Consider the following 23,490-nt stretch of genomic DNA (forward strand, 5'->3'; position numbering starts at 1 on the left):
TGCAGGATGCAAAGCAGAAAAACAATAAGGTCCATATCTGCTCTGGAAACGTCAATTTTCCCAGTGCTCTGTAATTAAGGAGCTATATCAAGAAGCAGTGGAGTCTTTCTGCACTGGAGGCTGTTGGCAGCTGTCAGAGCCCTCACCGAGGGTTAAGTCCTCTGCTGTGTCTCGCCAGCTCTTTCTTTTCCAACCACAGACATTCCCACAGCAGGATCTGCTCCCTGTGAGCAGAGAGAAGTGCTGGGTTGGATCAGCCTGTTACTCCTAAAATGGGAGGAGCAAAGCTGAGACACTTCAGAGCTTTGTCTGACAGCCCTGCCCGAGGATGCTGGAGGTGACACTTTCTCCTGTGGTCCCTGTGCTGGGAATTTTTCTGCCCCAAGTGGTTGGACTTGATGATCCTTAAGGTCTTTTCCAACCTTAATGATGCTGTGATTCCGTGCAAGTCTTCCTTGTGCCTGGGCCAGGGATTTTGGGCTGACCCTTCAATGCTTAAGCTGAGTTTGGTCTTGGCCCAGGGCCCCATGGCTGGGCAGGGATGGGACTTTTTTCCTTCTTGGATGTGAATCAGGCTCTTGCAGCACTGCCCCGTTGCAGGAGTCTGTCTACGTGGAGCTATGGGCGGATACAGGGCTGGGACCGGGCTCCTGTTGACTTTGGGAATTTAGGCAGTGAAGTAGCACAGCATCATCAGGCCTGAATCACAAAACCACCCTTCATCTCTTTCTACCACTGCCGTTGACTTGCTGCCTTCACTGCCCACAGGCCTGCACTTTATTTTTTTGGCAGTTTATGCAGCATTTTACAATCCTGATTGGGATTCAGTACAGGAAAATGCAATGGGATTTCTTGTGGCTGTGTGGAATAGGCATGGATTACACCAAGCTGATTCAAATTTTTCCTATGAAATATGAACCAGAACCAAAACTAGAGCTTGTGTTTGTTTTTTTTTTATATTTTATTTTTTTAATTTTTTTTAATTTTTTTTTTTTGGTGGGGTGTGGAAATACCCATAAAGCACTACTTTGGGTTCCTCATTTGAAGGTTCTTAAAAATCCACACCAATAAACTTGGAGATGCTCTGAAACAGAGTTGGAACATGAGTTAAAGATGTTGTGCACATTCAGAGCAGCCCAGCGGGTTTCCCTCCCGGCAGCTCCTTCTCCAGAGCCTTGGCCAGACAAACCGGGGCCCTCCTTGCCCTGGGGACACTCATCCCAAATAACCAACAGCCCTGCTGCTAAAAGGAGCACAATTCCTGCAGCCTGGAAATAGCTGCTGGAGCAGAGCTGCCCAATTTGTGGCCTGGGACTGAGCTTTTTATGCATGAAGCTGAAACATCTGCTTTTGGGGGAGGGAAATGTGCTGCAACTTTGATTTAGCTCAGGAACCCCGGTGGGATTTGGGGCCCCGTGTACCTGCCCCTGTTGGGACTTGTGGGGTCAGGTTGGTTTATTTTTCTGAGGGTGGCAAAATGCCCAAACTCACAGGAAATTTTAGTCCAGTGAGAAGGCTAAAAATAGATGTGGGAGATGAGAGGGAGCTTCTATGAAACTGAAACAGGCGGTTGAGCATCAAAAGGTCCAGGAGCAGCCCCAGGAAATGTATTTGGGGGAACAGTTCTGCTTCAACACTTTGCATCCCATTTTAGGGAGCCAGGAATGGCAGGGCAGGGTTAGTGCAGGCAGGTGGGTTGTGCCTGTGCAATGTCAGTCGACACAGGATTAAATAAGGCATGTGGAAAATTCTAAGTAAAGCCTAGTGAGAAATAACCATTGGGGAACTCAGGAGGAGAAATAACCTGCTCTAGACAAGCCACAGTCCTCATCTGTGCCCCTGTGGATCCATCCAAGTGTTGGATCAGCAGTTGGAAGGCAGTGGCAGAGGTGAGGCTGGTCTGAGAGCATCCTGCAGTGCAGGGAGCAGTTCCTGTGCTCAGGGGTGTCCTGCCATCTGTAAAACCTCCCAGAGCAAGGAGAGGGAGAGAGGGATGCAGGGCAGGAGCTGCTTTGAATGGATACAGTAGTGAATTCAACCCATAATATGCTGGGATTTATATTAAATTGTTCTGTTATTTGTGCACGGTAGTGATGGACTTGCAACTGGACACTCTCTGCACACACCCTGATGGGTTTGACAGGAATGGGCAGAAAGAGTCAGGATGGTGCTGGAAAAGGGCAGAGTTGTTTCTAAACTCAGGGGTTTGAGTCTTGCATGCAGCTGATGTATATTTTCTAGGATGTCTGTCCTAATGTCAAAGGGAATGTCTCCTCCCTTCTTGCTCTGGGATAGATATCTTAGCATACTGATGAAGAGGAACATACTGTAAGTGACCTCTTTGCACTTGAAAGACAAAATTGGTTTTCCTGTAGCCCTGAAAAATCTGTCTTCCCGTTGAGTTAGAAATGAGGGAACACAAAATGTGCACAGATTACTTTTAAGCTCTTGGTATTCTCTAGCATGAAGTTCTTCATATATTGCTTATTTTAGTGATGCAGAGAGTATCAAGCATGCTCCATATATAAATCAGCCTTCCAAAAATATACTGATAACTCAGCATTTGCCTTGTCTCCAGCTTCCCAAATATTTCCTTACCTCATTTAGCTCCTTTCACTCCTCGACGTGCCTTTTGCTCATCTTGGCTGAGTGGTGCTGGGCTGTGCTTGTCTGCAGGGATTGATGCCTGGATGTGTCATTTACCTTCCCTCTCCCACATGTAAAAAAAATACCAAACATTACTTACACACGTTCACGAGTGGCTGCACAAATGATTGGAAGTGTCAGCGTGCGCTTTTCCAGATGGTGGAAGCGTGTTCCCTTCCTTCATTTCTTTCAAATGTCAAACCCAATGAAGTTAATTACTGCCAGACTCGAAGTGACGGAGTGATTCTTGTCTCGGTTTCACCAGTGAAGCTGCACAATCCAGAGCAGGAGCCTCCAGGAGTTGAAATGCAACCACTAAACTGTGACCCCGAGCGGAGGAAAGATCTGGATTTGCAGCAGGATGACCAGTTTTTTTGGGTTTTTTTATTGGTTTTATGGGGGGGGAAAATGGGTTTGGGCTGGGTAGGGAGGAATGTCATGGTGGGTGAAAGATGAATTTTGTCTTGGATTTCTTCTCTGCTCTGTGTGGCAGGAATGCAGCAGCTTTCCTGGGAAGTGCCTTGCTGTTGTCCTCCTTATTCCTGCAGCTTTGGTGTCCTCATGGCACTCCAGTGAGCTCTGCATCTACTCTTAATCTCTTGCCCTTCTTTATCTGTAAGAAAACCATGTGGTGTTTTTTTTTTTTAAAAAATTTGTACAAATGCCTTGGTAAGTTCTCAGGCTCTTTGGTGATAGAAATCATCCAAAAAAGTTTGGACCAGATGATCCTTGAAGGGTCCCTTTCAACCTGGTGTTCTATAACTCTGTGCTAATAATTGTAGAAATCAGGCAGTTGAAGGGAGGTTGCTCTGGTCAGATCCTGGCAAAGCTCCAGGGGATAAACATTGGATTTGGGTGCCCAAGTTAAGGCAGGGAAGGACTGAATTTCAGCTTACACAGCTCTGAATAAAAGCTCTGAGTTCTCTGTACACTTGGAATTCGGGGTGGAGGAGTCTCAAGCCAGTCCTGTTGCAATGGAAGCAGGAACAGAAAAATTCTTGCTTGCTGCAGTTCCACTCCCTGGCTCTGTTTGCATCGTGGCTGTCCTGCTTCTGGGAACTCTGCAGAGCTCCAGGGAGTTGCTTGGAATTTCGTGCAGCCCCTGGGTCAGAGACAGAGCTCAGAGGCTTCCCAGGGACAATAACTCTGCCTGTATTTTAATGTGCTTATTTTTCACCCCGTGTTTTGCTTCATACAAAACAAGCATGTTCTTGTAAGGGCTTTTCTAGATAATTCCTTGTAATAATCCTTTGCGATTCTGACATCCTTATTCCTCTTTTCCAAAGACACCTTGAGCAACTATTTAAGCAGAGTTTGCTGTTTACTTCAGGGAAATAGTTATCAGAGAATCTCTAACTGTGCCTAATTCAGGATTCCCCATTTTTAACCCCACATTCCCAACGCCCCTCAGAAGGTTCTCTGGGTTGATATATTCTCTTCCTCAGTGGCCATTTTTTTTTCCCAGTGTCTCTCCCAAGACTTATCTGAGCCTTCCATAGCCAGAAAAATAAACAGCCCCATCTCCTTTTGCCCTCTATTGTTCCTCTCTTTTGTGCTAAGTACAGTAATGCCTCTGAGCTACCCCAGGGCTCCCTGGTTCCCATGCTTCCCCATCCCTCTCACAAAGGACCTCTTTTCTCCCTCCCTTCTGGGTGTTTGGGGCTCTGCAAATATGTGCCAGTGACCCTTTGCTCTGTATGAAAATAGCCCCTGCCTTTTTGTAGCTGTCACTTATTCTTGCTCCTTTAATTAGACTTGATCCTGCTTGTATTTTTTTTTCCCTTTGACCCTTCTTTTTTTACTGCAGGGAGTAAGTTTTTTGGGAAGGTTTTTCAGCTCCCTTTCTACCTGTGCTGGCTCACACGAGTCTTCCCTCTTTGGATTAAGCTGGAAGGAACTTTTAACTGCAGGACTCCAAACTTTCCCAAATATTTCCTACTTGTGTGCTGTAAGGCTCCCCTGGGATGGGATTGCACACTTGTAGTTCAGTTTATCTTTCCATCTGCTTTTGCCTAAAGCTGGCAGCTATTTGAGTGACTCCCTCAAATTCTTGCCTCTGTGGATATTTTAATACTTCCATCATCATTGAATGTGAAATATTTGCACTCATTGGCATCTTCATTCATCTTGACTGGCTGCTCTTCAAGGATCACAGCCAAACAAAGGACCTGACAGCTCCTCATGCACCGACTGTCATGTGCTGAGAGTTTTCCCTGTGTGAAGGATCTTTCCCTGCAATGAAGTGCCCCTTCTGCTGGGATTTCAAGGGAGTGATGCTGATTTATACCACGGGAGGATCTGCTCTGTGGTACCTGGCTGTACCCAGCTGAGCTCTTTTCCCATCTCATCAATATCTCATCACTCAAAAATCCCTCTCCTGCTGCTGATCAAAGCCCAGGCATGGATTTAGTCGGGAAAGTGTTTCCAGCTCTGTTTTCAGTGACCACCCTGGAGTGCAGGCTGGAGCAGCATCCTCAGCCACCTGACTAATTTAGGATCCACAGCCATACAACACTCATCCTGTCATCCAGCTCCTTTGGAACATCTCTGCAGATCCAGCTTCACCCCCCGCCAAAATTAATGCCTCCTCCTCCCTCTGCCTTCCCCTCCTCAGCTGCCTGTGCTTCTGCCACACACAGTGGGTGTGATGTGCACTGGCTGCTCTTCCAAATTCATCTTGGAGTCAGCTCTCATAGGATCATTTTAGGTTGGAAAAGGACCTCTAAGATCACTGAGATCAACCCAGCCAAACCCACCACTAAACCATGTCCTGGAGTGCTCTGTCCTTCCAGAGCACCCCTGGACATTCCCTTTGCCTTGGGGAGGGTTTTTTCATCCTGGATTTGTCTGGATGATGCTTTGTTTGTTTGAGTGGAAGGTTCTGCTTGGCAGAGAACAGTGTTGTGTCTTGTTTAACCACGGTGGTTTCTGAAGTAAAAAAACCACTTGGAGATGCTGCAGGGCTTCTCCAGGAGCAAACCTGAAGGGTTTTCCACAGGCTGTGCAGGGATGGAAGTGGCCCAACAGCTGCTTTGTGTGGACAGTGTGTGAGCGGATTCCTGCCCAGGAACAGCTTGGGCTCATGTTAAAAACTGTTAAAGGGCAATAGAGTGAGTTAGTGCTCATCCTCAGGGGTGACTGACACGACTTTATGGGGCTCTGCTGAAGGGTTTGGAAGCTGAGGCAGGTTCTGTGTGCTCAGAGGGAAAGTTATGATGCCTTTGGGACTGAACAGCAGTGGCTGAAAAACTTCCAGTTTAAGGCTTATAAAGCACATGCTAAATTAACATTTAATGTCTAATACAGGTGATTAAGGGGAAGTCAAATGGCTGGGCAAGTCAGTTTGGCCTGATGTTCAAAGCTGTAGATGAATTGTCTCTTCATCTCTCTCTGACTCCTTGTACCCTTGCTCAAGGTATTATTACCCTCTGATAACCAAAGAAAGTAAAATTAACAGGAAATGCTGTGAGCCTTTAAAACAAATAAAGGGATAATGTCAAGGGAAATGTCTTGTGCCACGGATAGAACAGTTTAGGAAGTGGTTAATATGTCAGGGTATTGATTTCTTTGCTGCTTTTTACTCATCTGCTTTTTACCTGCTGCATTTTTGCACCCTTTGGAGGGGTGGGAATGGTGTGGGCTCTGCTTGTGCTGGAGCTGAGACATGAGTAGAATACACATCAATACCAATCTCTGCTCAGTGCAATGATGTGGGATTGATCCTTTGAAGGCAAAAGGCTCCTAGGGGGCTGCAGAGCTCAGTGCAGGAGCAAAGTGTCTCATATTTGGAGTCTGAGATCCTGCTTTGCTCATGAGTTGTTGTGTTGCATCCTGTTTGAGTGTCTGTGCTGTGATTTCATTGCTCAACATCACATAAATGAAGGTTTGTTGTGCTGTGTCCTTATATAAAGGTATTTTTTTATCACCCATCTCCTAGGGGCAGATGCTGCAGCCTTATCACCTTATTAAGGAAATTGCCACTGAGCTTATTGGGGTTGTTTGAAAGCAAAGGAATGAATTATTCCTCGATGGGAATAAGGCCTGGAAGAGTTATGTGGGGAGCATATGGTTGTGCTGGGATCTGCACAAAACCTCCCCCTTGCTAAGCAGTTTTCTTTACAAAGCTGGAGTTTAGTTGTTTCCCTTTAGAGAATTGTCTGATGGAAAAGTGGTTCTTTAGCAAAAATCAAAAAACCCCACAAAAATACCCATTTTTTTAGTGGCCAGTATGTCAAGGTGTTTCTCTTGTGCACTTCACTGGCTTTGAATGAATTATCTGTACAACTATCTGTGATTTGTGCTCTGGAAACTCAGGATGGTTTGAGAAGTTTTTGTCCCTCAAATAAAATTCTGAACTCCTTTTTGAATTCAGCACCATTTAGGTGCCAAGAACCTCATCCCTCTGCCAAGCTCCTTTTTCAACATCATCCAAGTTACCTTCTTGCAGTTAAGGAGCCAGAAGTAGAATTTGCTGAAAGCACTTGGAGTATATATATATGCATTAGGGTATAAAAAGTATCATTATAACCCTATATATGCTAAAAACTGCTGTATATATAGTCTGCAGATATTACAGGCCTGGCTGATCAAAGTGCTGATTGAGTTCTTGACACCTCTAAGCATGGTTATAAGAGATCATGCCATGAACCAGTTCCAGGCAAAGGAAAATTAAGATTGAGACTGGAATCAATGTTTCCCAAATGCAAGGGTTTTTTTTCAGCTTACAGCCAAGAAAAGGTGTCCTGGAGATAGAAATGCTGTGATATAAATTCCTTTTCTTACCTGCAGAAAGAAATGGGACACTGGTCAACACCTGAGCTGAATATTGCAGGAAAAAAAACTTCAGTTAATTCCATGCATTAGCTGGAAAGGAATGAGCAGCAGAAAATATATTTTAATATTTTTTTTATTGGAGCTTCGGGACTGGTTCGTGAGAAGGTTATCTGATATTTATTATCTGCCTCTTTACTAGGAGGGAGCACTAACCAAGCTTCCTTGCTTGGGTTAAATGGGTTTGTAGTGATCAAGTTCTCCCTGGGAATGCAAACAGAGGGTCACCTTCCATCAGCATCCCAGGAACATCTTGCACAGGGACTTGTTGGACCAAGGAACCAGCGATGAGGTGCCAGGTCTTGGCACTGCCTCCTGACTGGGAAGGCAGCAGCTTCCAACACAGCATTTGCTGTTGTCTTCCTCTTTCCAGGTCTGTCTTGGGGGTGGGAAGATCAACAGGAGGGGTGAGGAATTTGTCTTACTGACCTAGTTCAGTTCTATGACCCTGACATGCTCTGATGGGCTGCGTTGCTTCCAGTAACTTGAATCCCACTCAAAAGGCCTCAGGAGCACAATAAAACCATGAGAAAAGATAAAGAAAAAGATATTTAGCAAGAGATTATGTATTTCAGTCATCCACTGCTGGATACCAGCTTGTGGGGGGAGTGGGATGGACAATCCTTGGAGCTACAGCTGCAAAATGAGGAGCAAATATGGTCACTGGTCCCTCCCCGCCCACTGAGCAAGGCAGGGATGGGAATGTTGTGTTGTATCTCTCTTTCTTGGCAGATTTGGCAAAACTGGAAGGGATTTAGGAACCAGCAGCTGAAGCAGTGATTGGGCTTCGTGGCTGGACTTGCAGGGACTCAGTGAAACAAGTCAGCAGGAGAAGGTCTTCTCCAGAGGGTCAGGGGCACGAAGGGAATTAGGTGTTGAACTATTTGCTCAGATTGGTGAATTTGAGAGCCAAGTGTCTGAGCCAGGTCGCAGGGAAAGGGACCCTGCAGGGAAGTCCTGAAGGACCTGTCTGGCGGGGGGAGACATTTACAGCTGCTGAACTAAGCACAGTGGGAAAAATGCCCAGAAGGAAAAGTGTCCTGGCAGGAGATGGGCTGCAGAGCAGCAGATCCCTGACTCCTGCAGCCTGTCCTCTGCTGTCACTGCCTCTGCTGAGCTCCCTGTTGAAGTGTGATCCCCCGGGAGAAGCTGGAGGTGGTGTCACCAGTTTGGTCCCTTTCCAGCAGGGGAAAGAGGCAATTTTATTAATTGGATTGATGAGAGGAGCCTGCATGTGCAGGGAGCCCCAGGGATCTCCGTCACTGTGACTGGAGGCTGCACAGGGATGGCTCTGAACAAACCTCTGGGTTGTTTCTTGCTGCAAGCCAGGAGTGGGTTTCCTGATCTTCCACTTCACCAGTGGGCTTGAAACCTCACCCTCAGTCTGGGTTGTGCACATTTTTATTCTCGGTAAAGAACCACCCCAAGGACCTTGTCCTGCATTTATCTTGCTCTTTCTGTGCTCAGTTGGTTACTTTTTAGCCACATCGTGTTTAGATGCTACAGCAGGACTTGAGAATCGAGATCCAAGTTGGGTTATCTGCATGGATTCAGGGAAAGGCTCATCCCAAGAGCTGATGTGTAAAGCAGAGAGGCACAAAAATGACTATTTCAGGGTCATAGCACAAGAACCAGCCACGAGTGGGCATTTCTGCCAGGAGACCTCTTGCCCTTTCCCCATCAATTTTCCATTTCCCAGCGCGTGGGCAGCCAGAGGCAGGAGCCAGCCCTCCTCCATCACCTCATCCGAGTCTGACAGTCCCCTCCCGATTTTCCCCGGGGAGCAGGAGGGCTGGGACAGCCCCGGTGCTGCCCATCACTCAAGCACTTCTCCCTCCCAGCAAGCACTGACAAGGAGAACTCAGTGATTTTTATAACTGTCATTGGCCTCTAATTAGATGCTTGATGCCAAAGTAATGATAATAAAAGGCTCTTTATTTAAAACAAACCCATGTGAATAATTATGTAAATATTTGTCTGGGCCAGTGTTGGTTTGAGTCCTGGGAAAGCTTTTTGGATGACTGTCTTGGATATTTCTTGGTAGCTTTTATAGTAGCATATTTCAAATTAGATGCTATCTTTGGGTTTGAATTCTCCTTCGTGTATCATGGAAGACCTGAAATGACATCTGGGCTCTGAAGTGCAGCAGATATTTCCAAGAACAGTCAATGCACAAGTCACCTTGTAACCAGTTTGATAGGAAATATCTGAAAGGGGGGGGGAAATGATTATGCAGCTGTGACCCAGATTATCTAAAATCAGTCCTTGTCCCTGTGTGACTCCTGAAACACCACCGTGACAGCTCTGGCTTTCAAGGAGATGAAGCCAGGATTTTATAGGAATATTGGTACATGATGAGCAAAAATCCATCAGCTCCTGGAAGTGTAGTGAGAGATGGACTCTGGCAGTGGCTTTGCTGCCTCTAAGAGGGTTTGTATCCCATCACAGGTAGGACGGTGCAGGGAGGAGGGGCTGGCGATGGGTAATTAGCTCTGATTGGGTTCCTGATAGCTGTTTGTAATGGAGATGCTGCTCTGAGGGGGTTAATGGGTTGGCTTTCTCCCCTAATGACCGAGGATCAGAGATCACAAAGGTCTGTCAAGGCTGAACAGGAGTTTCTTGACGTTCCCCTAATGCCTCTTGATGTGCTCAGTTAATGGTAACAAACCCCTTCCACCGTTTGGTGCTGCCTGAACCGAGGGTTGAGCGGTGAAGGAATCCTGTGCTTTTAGAGCAAAACCATTAAACCACCAAAATGTGCCATTTCTTAATTTGGGCAGAAGGGAAATACACCCTGTACTCATGTTTTATTTATAATGGGACTGGAAATCGGAACGGAATGGGAGCTGGAGTGTTGTGTTTGGATGAGCCTCTTCCGCATGTTTGAACATCCCCAGATTATATATTATTCTAGTTGGTCCATAAAAAAACCTCAGTTGGCCTAAAGTAAAATAACACTCGTTCCCTGGTGACGTTAACAAAGAAATCCATTTAAACACCTAATCGGGAACAAGATCTGCTGAATAAGTGTGGATTAGAACTGAGAAAATTAGTAGGAACTGGTAATTCAAAGGGTGAATCTCTCCCTGCTCGCAGGTGTCCCTTGAGGGCGTCACAGCTCCTTGTGGGGTTGTGGTGCTTGCTGAGAACGGAAGGGACTCATGGCAGGGGTGTTAATTCAGGGCTCTGTCTCCCTCTTGCTCTTCTTCCCTTGAAAGCAGCACCTTGTGTCATGAAACTCAAGGATTAATGCTCCTGAGAAAACTTGGGAAATACACTTCGGAAACGCTTTTCCTGAAGTCAATAAGATATTAATTTGAAATTTGCCTTCTGGCTATGTTTTGGAGGAAAATCAGAGATGAAATAAGTGCTAAGAGTTGGTGGCTTTAAACATCTGAGAGAAAGAATTGGTTTTATTCTTTCCCTTTTTTATTCTTCTTTCCCCGTGTCAAAATATTGAAGTACACAGTGGTGCTGGAAAGAATTGTGCAGGGCTTTTTAAAAATCATCCCATAAAATATTTAAAAATAAAAATTACTTATGTTTGGTTCCATTAACTTTATAGAGAACTAAAAACCCCACAGTGCATAAAAACGAGTCTTTAGCTTCTGAATTCCTGTGTTCTGGGAGCATCCCAGCTGGGCTACCTGGGTAGTGGGGAAGTGCCCTGCAGGGAAGTTCTGGGTGGATTTGTTCCCTTTGAAGTGGGGATGGGATGTGCCAGCCATGGGAAGCTGCTCCAGTCTGACTGGAGCTGATTTGCCGTGCTGGAAATGATTGTAATTGTGCAGGTGCTTGGGCTGATGTGTTTAATTAAGCTCATGGTTGGGCAACGCACTTGCAGCACCACAACAGGAATTAAAGGGCTGGCCGTGGCTCCAGGGAGGCTGGACAGAGGGTGCTATTCCAGAATGGATCCTGTTCCCCAAAATTTGTACATTTTAGCTGCTTTTTTTTCCAGATTTATTGGTATAGCTGGTAAAAGATGCTGCTTGTCCTCTGTGTCCTCACACACAGCAGCTCCAGGCAGGGGTTTGGACACTCTGCTCCAAAGGTACCTCTTCAGCATCTCCCACTTTCCCTGAGTGCTGCTGGAAGATGCCAAGAGGGAATAAAATCCTTTGCACTGCAGGGGTGATGGTCCCGTTTTCTTTGGCACAAACTTGCATTTAAGAAAGTGGCATCATGAGCTTTTTAAATAACCCTGAAGTGTCAAGAAGAGACGTGGTGTTGGCCATCATGTGTGGGTGTGGGCTGCTCACGTGTATCCTGCTGTGCTTCCACTATAGAGGAGGAGAAGGAAAAGCCCTGCCCATGGCTCACTGTGCTCCTAAACTGCCCTGACATGCCCAGGGGCTGCTGGAAGCTTGTCAGCATCCCAACTAGAAGGGCTGGGATTTCCTGGATGGAGGGCATGGCTGCATCAATTCCCATTCCATGCCTGTGAGTGCTTAATGACATCCTTGGGATACAGAGGGATGCACATAAAACAACCCAGAGTGTTGCTTTTGCAAGAAAATCACAGTTTAGCTGTTGGACTTTGGTTTTTTCCTGGGATGTTTCTCCTAGGTAGGTTTGGGGTGATGCCATGCGGATGAGGCCGCTGCCTTGATCCATGAATCCCTTTTTTCATCCAGAGGTGATGCCCTTGTTCTTGATTCAGTGCCAGGGAGCTTTGGACACCAAAAGGAGGAAGGAAGGTGCCCTCTGACGTGCTGGAGCAGCAGGTTGGAGCAGATGGCAGCCCTGGCAGAGGAGGATGCTCACACTTGCTCTGACAAGGAGGCTGTTAGGTCAGGTCTCTGTGTGTTGTTTCCCCTTCTCTGGGGGATGTTTATACCAGTTTGATGTTTCCTTGCAGGAATAACTGTTCTACACCCCATTAAAACTGGTTGCAAACCTTCTGTTGACTTGAATGTGCTGCAAGCTCAGACCCTAATTAATTCTTGTAGAGCTTTGAGTGGTTGATTATTACAAATTACTTTGAAAATGTAACTGCTGTCCAGATGCCAGATGATCTGGAAACACGTGGCACTCTTTGCAGCAAAGACAAAAAGGTTGAACTTTGCTTTTCCACCCTCAAATGCACCTGGGTGAGAGGTGCAGGAGTCCACGTGCTGCTGACTTAGGTGTGAGTCCCATGGCAGTGAGGGAAAACTGGGAAAGGCCTTCCCAAGCTCACAGGGAAGAATGTCTTCCTAATATCCCATCTAAACCTGCCCTCTTTCAGTTTAAAGCCATTCCTATCACTACATGTCCTTGTCAAAAGTCCCTCTCTTGGAAGACCTCAATGCTACCCCTGCAGAGCTGCTTTCCAAAAGGGTGTGCCGAGGTTCTACTTGGGAAGAAACAGTCTTTGGATGTGATTTCCATCTCTTGCTGCTACGTCTCAATGTGTTCCCTCGGGGCTGAGGCAATTCAGGGGCCTTGCAAAGATTTTTAAAGTGGGTTTTTTGAGTAAAGGAACCAGAGCCTGGGGGCGGGAGGGAGGGGAGAGGAGAGAGTCTGTTCCTTTGGACATAACTTGCATCCCTTTATGGCTGGTTTTCTGAAACTGCTCCTAAAACTGAGCTCTCTTTAAGACCTCTCAGTCAGTCATTCCGAAGACGGAGTCCTGCTCCGTCATTGTTTCCTTTTGTGGATCTGCTGAGTGTGTGAGTTTGGAGCTTTAATAGCTCTGAAAGTTTCAGCCTCCATTCACCCTTGGTTGTTTAAAGGGCAAGGCTCCCGCCAGTAATGAAACTTCTGCTGGAATGCTTCCCAAAATGTCACAGTGACCCAGAAATACTTGCTCCAACTGGGAGGTGTGTGGGGGGGGGTATTGGAAAGTTCCCCTGGATCCCAGCGTGGGGGTGGCTGGGGTGGGGTGAGAGCAGAGCAGGGCTGTGGGCAGGGTGGTATGTGAGGCATCTGTGTGAGCAGAGGCAAGGACAGGGACTGTGGAGCTGGTGATTCACCTCATTCCTCTGATCCTGCTGTCAGGATGAGCCCATAAAGCCTCCCTGGACACTGAACAGTGACACGGAGCACTGACAGGAGTGGGGCATCCACAGGGCTTGGCTTGGGCTCCATCCTAAAAACTTTTGTGCTTTTTGCTCAGTGGATGGGGTGTTTCCTTCAGGGAGGAGTGGGTGGAAGGAAGGACTTGTGCCACGCTCCCTGTGTTGGGGACAACTGGTGAAACCCAGTGGGAATGGCACTGATCCCAGCTGGGGTGTGGGAGGCTGCCCACGAGCAGGCAAAGGGATGTTGGGCGTTGGCTTTGCACCCTCAGACCTGCCCTTTTAGGGACCCCACCACCCCTTTTCCCTGTGCCCTGGGTTTTGTTCATCACTTTTTCCCAGGATTTGTGGCAGTGGGGGTCAGCAGCTCCCTGAAAGGGGCAGAATCCTCCCTGTGTGTGTCATGGAGCAACAGGCTGTCCCCAACTGCTGTGTCACAGAGATGTTCCTTGGCCACAGAGGGATGTTCCCTGGCTCCCACACTGGCTGGAGCAGGGATTGCTTTGGCTGGACCTGCTCTGCCTTAAGGATAAAGCCCATCCTCTTCCCAACCCTTTGGCACCCCCTGTGAGCCATCCCCTGCTCGCAACCGCGGATTCTTCCTTCCCCTCTCAGAGGAGAGTTCAAAATCCCCAGTTCTTTAAAACGCTCTTGAGCAGGGCTGGGATTTCCTCCCAGATCCTGAACATTTGCCTGTTTTTTGGGCATTGTGTCTTTAAGTTCTGCATGGCATTTGCAGCAGATTGTTACTGCGTGGTTTAATTGTATTCCACAGAGGAGAGACTTGCTCTTTGCTCGCTGTTCTCTGCTCGCACCACGGCTTTGTCAGAAACCCAAATGATTGATTATTTTAGAGAAAAAAAAAAAAAAGGATTTATCCTCAAAGGAACAAAGATTATCTGATTTTTTTGAATTTGATGGAGTCTCACAGAGCTGCTCCAGTATCAGTTCTGGGGTTTTTTTCTTTCCCTTTTGGGATTATAGGGACGATCTTTCAGATCTCACTCCGCATAATGGTTTCCTTTGTTCTCAGTGGGGACTATTTGGGCTTTACACACAAAAAAAAAAAAAGAAAACCATAAGGGGATGACATGAGTCACTGGTGAAATATTCAGCTCTCTGGAGCAGTGTGAACTGACACAGCTCTGTGGCAGCTATTGGAAGGAGCAGATGAGTTCTGACCCCTTCTGTAGCTGGCCTGTTTTGTCCTGTATTATACCCTTTCCTAGGGAACAAACTCTTCATATTTTCAATCCTGCAGTTCATATTCCTCGATTCTCCTCCTTGAAATGCCTTTTCTCTTTGTCCAAATGAATTACCCTGTTTTATTGGGCTGCTGGGATGCTGAAGAATTTAAGAGGCTGTGTTAAGTCCATCCAAATGATGCTGGAGCAGTGGCAACTGGAGCTTTATATTCTTATTTTTCTCTGTATTTTATTTTGGCCTCTGCCATCTTGTTTTAATCAGTTATCCAAGAGCTGCAGCCAGGTCAGCTGTGGCCAAAACTGTTTGGATAAGGAACAGAAATGGTTATAATCCCACAAGCATGATATGGAGACTCCATAAAAATGCATCACTAGGCAGAGCAGCTTCCTGTTCTCATCTGCCTTTATCTCTCATGGATCTCGACACAGGAACATCTACCCCGTGGTATTTAATTCCTACTGTAAGTCCAGATGTTCATGTCAACCTCTGGGCAGCTGCCTGGGGAGTGAGAAACCCAGAGCCCAGGGAAAGGGCATCCTTCCCCCTGCACACTCTGCCCTGCCTGGAGCCGGGTCCTCCAAAGGCAATAATTGAGTGTTTATTTAGGGCTAAGAATAAACTATCTTGGAAAAGTACTGAAAGAAGGAAAAACTGGTAAAGATGGGAGGGAAAGGGTTTCTTGGAGCAACGTGTTCTTTTTCCTTGCTGGAGCAACCAACCCCTGGCCCTGCCAGGAGCTCTGTCCTGTGGATTCTCAGCTCCCTCCTGGAGGGACCCCGACCTTGGGGGGGTTTCCCAGGTTGGGATTAAAGCTTTGGCTGGATCTGCCTATGCTTGGAGTTATGTTCTGTTCTTGGAGGTGGTGATGGAAACCTGGGCAGCTCAGATTGATGAATTTAGGCATGTAGTTGAGCCCAGGATCCAACTTTTTAAAAATTTATTGTATTTAATCTTTCATTTTTTTGATCTACTGCCTTTACATCAGAAAGATAAATTTCCTGTTCTTCATTTATTGAAGTATTTTCCTCTATTCACTGTTTTGCATCACTTCAGTTCATTTTCCTTTGCCTTTGAAATACATGAAATTCTCCTGCTTAAGGTCTTGAGTGAGATTGGTAGTTAAGGAGTCAAGTTGATCTAGGAAAGCTCTGGCAAGTATCTGGGCACAGGTTTTCTATGCCCAGCCATGGGGCTAGGGTGTAGGGCTGGGATACTTTGACTATGAGGAGCCAGGATAGTGGGATGGGCACAACAGAACCACTCCAGGCAGCCTGGATGCCACCAGAGATCTGTGTGCAGGAGAAACAGGGCAATTTAAGTCAGTTGGTTGATTGTGGGCAGATTAACTGCTTTGCTTTTTCCTTGAAAATCACTCTTTTCATCTTTCTCTGGCACTTGAAATCCCTTTCAAGGAGACACTGCTCTTGAAATAATCCTTATTCACTTTATTTACTGTCATTGCTTGCTGTGAGATAAGATGACAATGTGGTTTTATGTTGCTTGTTCATATAGGAAGGCTTCACTTCCCAGCAAAGCTGCTGATGTGATTCTTGGATACAAACCCTCAGACTGCTGGGATGTGTGTCAAATGATGAGAAAGTTGCAGAGGGCACCTGGAATGAGCTGGGAACATAAATGCTTATTCATTCCTCACCTTAGGACCTCAAGTCTCTGGCAATAATTGCACATAAACCATAGCATGACTAAGTGCTGCATCATTAAGTCCTGAAGGTCTTTGGATGTCCTTCAGCTGTTCTGAAACCGAATATGGAAGAATGGTTCTCCCTTTACAGGGTGGTGACCCCTTCTCCAGGCACCCAAATATCTTGGTTATTGCATTAATGCAGCACCAGCTCAGCTGGGTGCAATAAATTCGTGTCTCAGGATGCTGAGAAGGGATTTTTTTCCCCACTTTGAAGGATACTGTGAGGCAAAAAGTTGATGAAAGGGGGATTTCCTTGAGTCTAAGCTCTAAGAATGTGTTCAGTGATCATCACAGAATGGTTTGGGTTGGAAGGGACCTTAAGGCTCCTCTCATTCTGATTCCCTTCCACTAGACCAAGTTGCCCAGAGCTCAACTTTATAATTTACTGGAATCCAGACTAAACCCTTTTTGTAGGTCTGGCTCTACCTTTTGACCAGTCCACGTTGGTGCTGCCCAGTTCACCCTGATGGGCTGTGTGGGGTGACTGGGAAGAGCAGAGAGAACACAAGGAATGTCTCTCCCCAGCGCTGTGGGGCTTAAGTAGCTCAAGCTTTCAGCTCAGTGGCAAGTTCAAATATTGGGGATTTCCTTGGGGATAAGGATTTAATTAAAGAGCTTGAAAAATGAGATTTGTTTTGAGGTTTGTTGCTTGTAATTTGGTAATTTTTCAGACACTGGAAACATGGATACTCACAAGTAACATACAAGCGACTTATGGATGCTGAAGTGCTTTGGAGCCTGTTCATGAGCTTTGCTTCAGGTGTTAAAAATTATTATTACAGCCATAAATGTGGCTTAGATTAATAACTTCTGGCTAATGATGTGTATGCTGGGATTTTTCAGTGTGGTCTATAGAAGCTGCAGTTCCATCTTGCATGGAATTTCAACAGCAGAATTTCCATTAGGTTTTGGGTTTTTTGGGATTTTTTTCAGGGTGGAATAATATCTTATTTTTCTGCTGATCCATCCTGGCTTTAAGAGCATCGAGCTGTGGAGCAGGAACTGGAAGTGTGGGCCCTCTTTGGGCTGACCCCCATGAGCCCTCAAAGGAGTGCAGTGAGGACAGGACACCTTTCCCTGGGGAATGCCTTGGCCAGGGAAGATAAAATTAGGAGGGGAAACCACAAATTAGGATGGGGAAATCAAACTGTTCCACCTTTGCACAGTGGTCATGTGGTAGATGACGTGTGGAGAAAGTCTTTAACTGACCTTCAGTGCAGCCAAACCAGGGCTGGTTGTCCCCTCTCTCCTGCTCTGTGGCTGGCAAGGGAAATGGCATTTAAATAAAATCTTTGTTCATTATTGCACAAATCCTGAAAGATCAGCAGGGCTTAAGACTTCTTTTCCTCTTCAAATTTGTCTTAAGCAACAGCCAGGGGAAGGAAAGGTGAGGATGAACAACCCAGTCATGTTGGGAACAGGGTTTGCCCCCAGGCAGGGGTGCCTGGTGTGCTCTGATATTCCATGTCAGGTGTTAATGATGCTCTGGTCTCCTTTTGAGTCCTGTGGGGGTATTTCTGCTCCTGGATCCCATGGCTGAGTCCAAGAGGGTGGTTTGGCTTAGAGGGGGTGGCAGGGTGTGGCCACACCGACTCTGTGTTGACTGGAGCCCGTGCCCAGCCCAAAGCCAGGGAGTTTGTTCCAATAAATCCTGTTTGATTTGCTCTAATATTGATGTGTGAGAAAGAAAACGTGTCTGGCCATTGCTGGGTCAAGGCAGAGTTACAGACTTAATTCCAGCTGCCTCTGTTCCAGGTTTTAACAGGTATTTAAATAATCAGGAATCAGATGATCACAGAAAGATTGGTCTTGGGTTTAATCGTGGTAATGGAGGAAGTGAAGATTTAAATCCTCCTTTTGCCACTCATGTTTCATCAGCAAATCATTCATAGAATCACAGAATGGTTTGGATTGGGAGGGAACCTTAGAGATCATGGGCAGGGACACCTTCCACTAGACCAGGTTGCTCCAAGCCTTGTCCAACCTGACCTTGAACACTCCCAGCTCCACATTTCCTTGGAACTGAACAAAAACCAACCTTTTGACACTAATTCTTATCTTTCCATTCCTTCCTCCAACGCTCTATTTCTCCTCTGAGCTTTATGGAGCATATTTAGGTCCTGACATCCCTGCCCTGTTAAAATGGGAAGCAATGCTCCCTTTTGGTCTGATTGAAGGGTTTAACAGGCTGCTGGCTGCAGGCTTTTGGGGCAGCCTCTGCTCTGATTTTTGGTCTATTTTAGTTGTTTGGGGTTTGCCTCTCTGTGTGTTGGGTATATTGACACAGCAGGGACAGAGCTGCTCCTTTCTTTGAGGGACCTGTGCATCTCGAGTAAAGAATGTTCCTGTGTGTGATGCTGCACAGTGATGTTATTCATAAAACAGCAAGCGAAAAAAGAAAAGCTTTCATAAAGCAACAGCTAATTCAGCTCTCAGATGAAGGCCAAGCCCAGTGCAAACTTGTAAGAAATACGCTGCAGAGCCTGAATTTGGTCAGTCAGGTCTCTGTCCTGTGCACGAGGCTGTCACAGCCCCTACAGGAGACTGCTGAGTTTAGATGTGGCTGAAAAATCAAGGGGAAATAAATGAACTGATTAGCTCTCAGGAATGAGAGCTGCTCCTGTGTGCAGCTCATCTTTCCAGGAAGAGCTGGGGATTTTCATGCTGCTGGAGTCCTACTCGAATGATGTTCTTAGTGATGAAGTGCAGCATCAGTGGCCTGTGGGGCTTTAGTTGGCTCCTCACCCCCTCTTTGATTTCCAGGAGCAAGCAGAGATGGGACACTCATGCACCTCTATGAACAGAGGGTTGTCCTCTCCTGCTGGTCACCTGTGAGGTTTGCAGTTTGTTTGGGCAGTATTCAGATTGTTTTTCTACTTTAATATAGCTCATTTTGACCTAATTCATCACAGTTATGGAGGTACAGAGAATCTTCCTTGGCAGTGAAGATGGATTGCAGGTTGTGTTTGGAGGCTCCCAGCAGTGCAGGGAGGCAGCAGGTGCTTGAATCATCCTTTGCAAATGAGAAGAGCTGCACTAGGGCACTGGTGAAGGGTTGGGGTTGCTCAGAAGGCTCCAGGCAGGAGCTCCAAACCTGCTGGTGGCTCCTGGAGGAGGCCCAGCTCCCCTGAGTGCCTGTAACCACTGCAGGAGCACTCCCCTGCCAAAGGAGAGGATGTTCACATAACTTTTGTCATAACAGCAGCTGTGGATTCATCTGCAGATGTTTCTCTTCCTGCAAACACCTCTGGGTGGCTGATGTGCAGCGTTGAGCGAGGCTCAAACCCCCTGCACCCGGTGTGGGGACCCGGCTGCTGGCAGGACTCTGGAATTCCCATCCCCTCCCCCTTGCTTTTCCCCCCTCTGCTCCCTAAATAAATGTTGGAGGCAGCTTAGGAGCCGGCTGTTCCAAATTTCTTGGAGCACAGGGATGTGACTGGAAGCAGAGGTGGAGTTTTATTGTAATTTTAGTTGCTCTGTGTGTGTGTGCAGATACTTCTGTGTGAAATAAGGCACGGTGGAAGGCAGGGGGAAGATCCAAGTGGCAAGGACAGCTTAGACAAATGTGTCATCCATACACTGCCTAACAAGAATGAGAGATGAGGAAATATTACAGCTGTGTGCTGCTGAGGCCAGGCTCCCTCAGCTCCTTTATTATCTGCTGTGCTCACTTGGATTTGCCATATGTTTGTAATCTCTCATTGAGGGCCCAGTTTCTCAGGATTATGGAAACTTTTAAAAACTGCCTAACAATGTACATGAATTTTCCATGCAAATATTAGGCTGATCTTCTTGGTAACCAAAACTTTTTGATATTGTAAAAGATGTGTTCCTGCTGTTTCTTTCCATTGCTGGAGAGTTTGTGTTCGGTGCTGATGGACACGGTTCAGCCCTTCCCCCTGGATGGAGCCAGTGGGGATGGGGGAGAGAATCAGAAAAAGTGGAGGGAAAAAATAATGGTGGGTTGAGATAAAAACAGTCCAACAGGTAAAACAAGGAAAGCAAAGCAAGGAATTCTTGCCCACTTCTCATGGGCAGACCACAGAGAGCAGGGCTCCATCACACATGATGGTGTTTTGGGAAGACAAACACCATCACTTCAAGTGTTCCCCCTCTCTCCTTCTTCCCCCAGCTTTATATGTTGGACATGATGCCATATGGGGTGGAATATCCTTGAGGTCAGCTATCCTTGTTGTGTCCCCCCCCAACTCCTTGTGCACCCCCAGCCTGTTCATTGGTGGGATGGGTGAGGAGCAGAAGAACCTTTGACTCCACGTAAGCCCTGCTCAGCAGCAGTGGAAGCATCCCTGTGTTATCAACACTGTTTTCAGCACAAATCCCAAATGTAGCCTCATATCAGCTACTGTTGAAGACATTGAACTCTACCCCAGCCAAAAGCAGCACAGGCCAATTTGCTTTGGGCACTGCTGGGGTTTGAGTTGGGTGGGTCATGTTTCTGACAGCATTTTGCTCCAACTATCAAATCAAAATTCAGAATGATTTCTTTTAAGGGTTTTAAGTCAGATCTGGTTATTCCACTTCTGGAGACTCCATCTCTCCTGACATGAGCAAGACCAGATTAGGAAGTTAATGAGACGTATCACTTGCATTACTTAATTGATATCCTGGAGACCTGAACATCTGGAGGTGAACCAGCCCTGACTGTGCTGGTGTGGGGAGCTCAGGGTGTCAAACAAGGTCTCTTCATTATCTAGAGCCTCAGGGTATGAGCCATCATTGAGGAAAGGAGCCTTTTGCTTCATGTCATTAGTGAAAATGCAGATTTTTTCCACTTCTGTGAAGCAAATGTGGGGTTCTGACCATCCAGCTGCACTCTGGTGTGCACTGGTGGTTGTACAGAAATCCCAGTGTCATGGGGGAGAATATCTGGGGAATAATTTGGTGGGAATTGGGCACTTGGCTGCCTGAGGTGGAGCTGTGCTGCCTCCCTGCCCTGTGTCACCTTGCTTCACCCCGGGCAGGGTTAGACCTGCATCAGCTTGATGGTGACTTGTTGATTTAAAGCCTTTCTCTCAGATCATGAATTTCCTGTCTAAATGCTTAATCTTCAGGATGCACTTGAATGATGGAGACTGGGTGAAGACATCCAGGAAAATACAACTACTGTAACTAATAAGACAGCTCATTCTCCCTCCTGTCCTGGTGCAGACAGCTGATGAGCTGCTCCTCTCTGCATTGAATTAGTGTCTTTGACCAGCAGCACAACGAGCTGGCTTTGAAGCTGTATTAACATCATATTTGCAGATGTATTGAAAGCCCATTTCATCTGTTTTTAAGTTTGTGTTGATGGATTTGTGTGTCGCAGGCTAAGACTGATTTGGATCTGAGCAAGTGCCGGTCCTGTTGCCTGCTAATTCTTGTTTTCTCCTTTTCTCTTCACAGCTGACCCTGCAGACCTCTTGAAGGTATTAGATTTTCATAATTTACCTGATGGTATAACAAAAACAACAGGGTTTTGCACAAGCAGAAGATCTTCAAAAGAAGCAGATGTTGCTTATAGAGTAACAAAAGATGCTCAGCTTAGTGCACCGACAAAGCAGCTGTATCCTGGTGAGTCCACAGCTTTTTATTTACCCTATGGAAGCATCTGACCCTTTCCTCAAATTCTGCAGGCACACTGTGTGATTCCTTAATTTTCCAAGTGTGTTTGCACGCTCCCCTTGGCAGGGAGTGGTTCTGCTGCTTCAGGGGGGCTGCAAACTTCCAGCCATCAAATAAAACTGCAGCAGTTGTTCTTTTATCACTGCATTTGCCACGTGGTGGTGGGTTTCACTGCAGAAGATGTGGCCAATGCCTGCATCTGTCCCCTCCTAGGTTGGAAAGTTTCTGCTCTCTCATTATCACAGGGTGACATCCAGCTGGGGAGAGAGGCTTGGAGGATGCAGAGGAACACAGGCTGTGTTTTGTTCTGTGTTTGTGGAGTGCCAAGCACAGTGGGGTCTTATTCTGTGGCTGTGGTGTCTCTCATAACACAAATAATCACCATATAAAAATAATAGACTGTCCCACAAGAACAGATGTCCCATGAAAAGTTGTTTGAAGGACTGGGAGATTCATTAGAGGAAGCCACGAAGATGCAGGAGTTCACAAAGCCCTTGGAGAGCACGTGGGCTACTGACTATTTTATTTCTGATTGAGGATGCACTGGAGCCTAATTTTTCAGGGAAACTGCCACAGGGTGAAATGTGTTTGTGAAAAGACTGGACCCATTATGGACCTGAATTCCTCACTGCCTGAGAGCCTCAGTCTGGAGCGTGGAGCCACCACCAGAAATCTTCCTTCCCAAGCCATACAGGAGCACTGGGATACCCCTGTTTCACGTGGCAATGCTGGAAAACAGGCATGGCAGGACTTTCTAAGTTTGGTGAGAAAAGTGCCTGTGAGACAGGAGGTGATTTAAGCAAAGCAGACACACATGTTCTCCTTCAGTGTTCCTGAGGCAGTGAATGTATTGGCTAAATCAGAGCTAATGTTCTGTGCCACTATCAATGCTTTTTGATTAACAAGCTGTTTCTATCAGACCCAGCCTGTCAGTGGCCCAAATGAAGACCTTGAGGCTGGGCTGCTGATGTGCTTCCATCCTCTGCCCCTGTGTTTCCTTTGTTGCTTCATTGCATGTGTTATCACTGAGGTTATTTTCAGGCTTCATTATTGTCCTGCTGTGACAACAAGCAGGTGAATTATATTTAATCCATGGTGAGCAGGAGCACAGCCTGTGTCTTGCACACAAACTGAGCCTGACATGAAGATAGATGAGAGCAGCGTTTGACAGGCTGGTAGCCCATAATCACGTGGTTTAAATGCCTGCAGAAAGGTAAAACAGACCCTATATTTGTCTTTATTGCTGTCCAGGGCAGGACAGTCCTTTCTGACTACAGACAATGCCATTGTGTGCCCAACTGCACCCCTCCTATGCCTTCATGTTTCATCATGTCCCTCCACAACATGTATCTGAAATGACTCAAAGTTTTGGTCCAGCTGGTGTCTACAAGCTCAAAAAGGGTTTGATGGAAATGGTTCCAGTTTGGAACATACAACTGCAGTGGATTTGAGAGCTTTCCAGTAGCTTCTGTAGCCACT

The 23,490-nt window shown here is 46.5% G+C and overlaps 1 protein-coding gene across 2 annotated transcripts in view; it reads left to right on the forward strand.

Moving 5' to 3' along the window:
* COL5A1 (collagen type V alpha 1 chain) overlaps positions 1-23,490 on the forward strand; it is a 147,485-nt gene that overhangs the window by 11,545 nt on the left and 112,450 nt on the right. For both annotated transcript variants that reach the window (XM_027687762.1, XM_027687763.1), the window contains exon 2: positions 21,793-21,960. In XM_027687762.1, the coding sequence (XP_027543563.1) occupies positions 21,793-21,960 (168 nt within the window). The remainder of the gene's footprint in view (positions 1-21,792; positions 21,961-23,490) is intronic.

Source organism: Neopelma chrysocephalum, unplaced genomic scaffold, assembly GCF_003984885.1.
Source record: "Neopelma chrysocephalum unplaced genomic scaffold, ASM398488v2 Primary Assembly neopelma1_74, whole genome shotgun sequence".
NCBI classification, from domain to species: domain Eukaryota; kingdom Metazoa; phylum Chordata; class Aves; order Passeriformes; family Pipridae; genus Neopelma; species Neopelma chrysocephalum.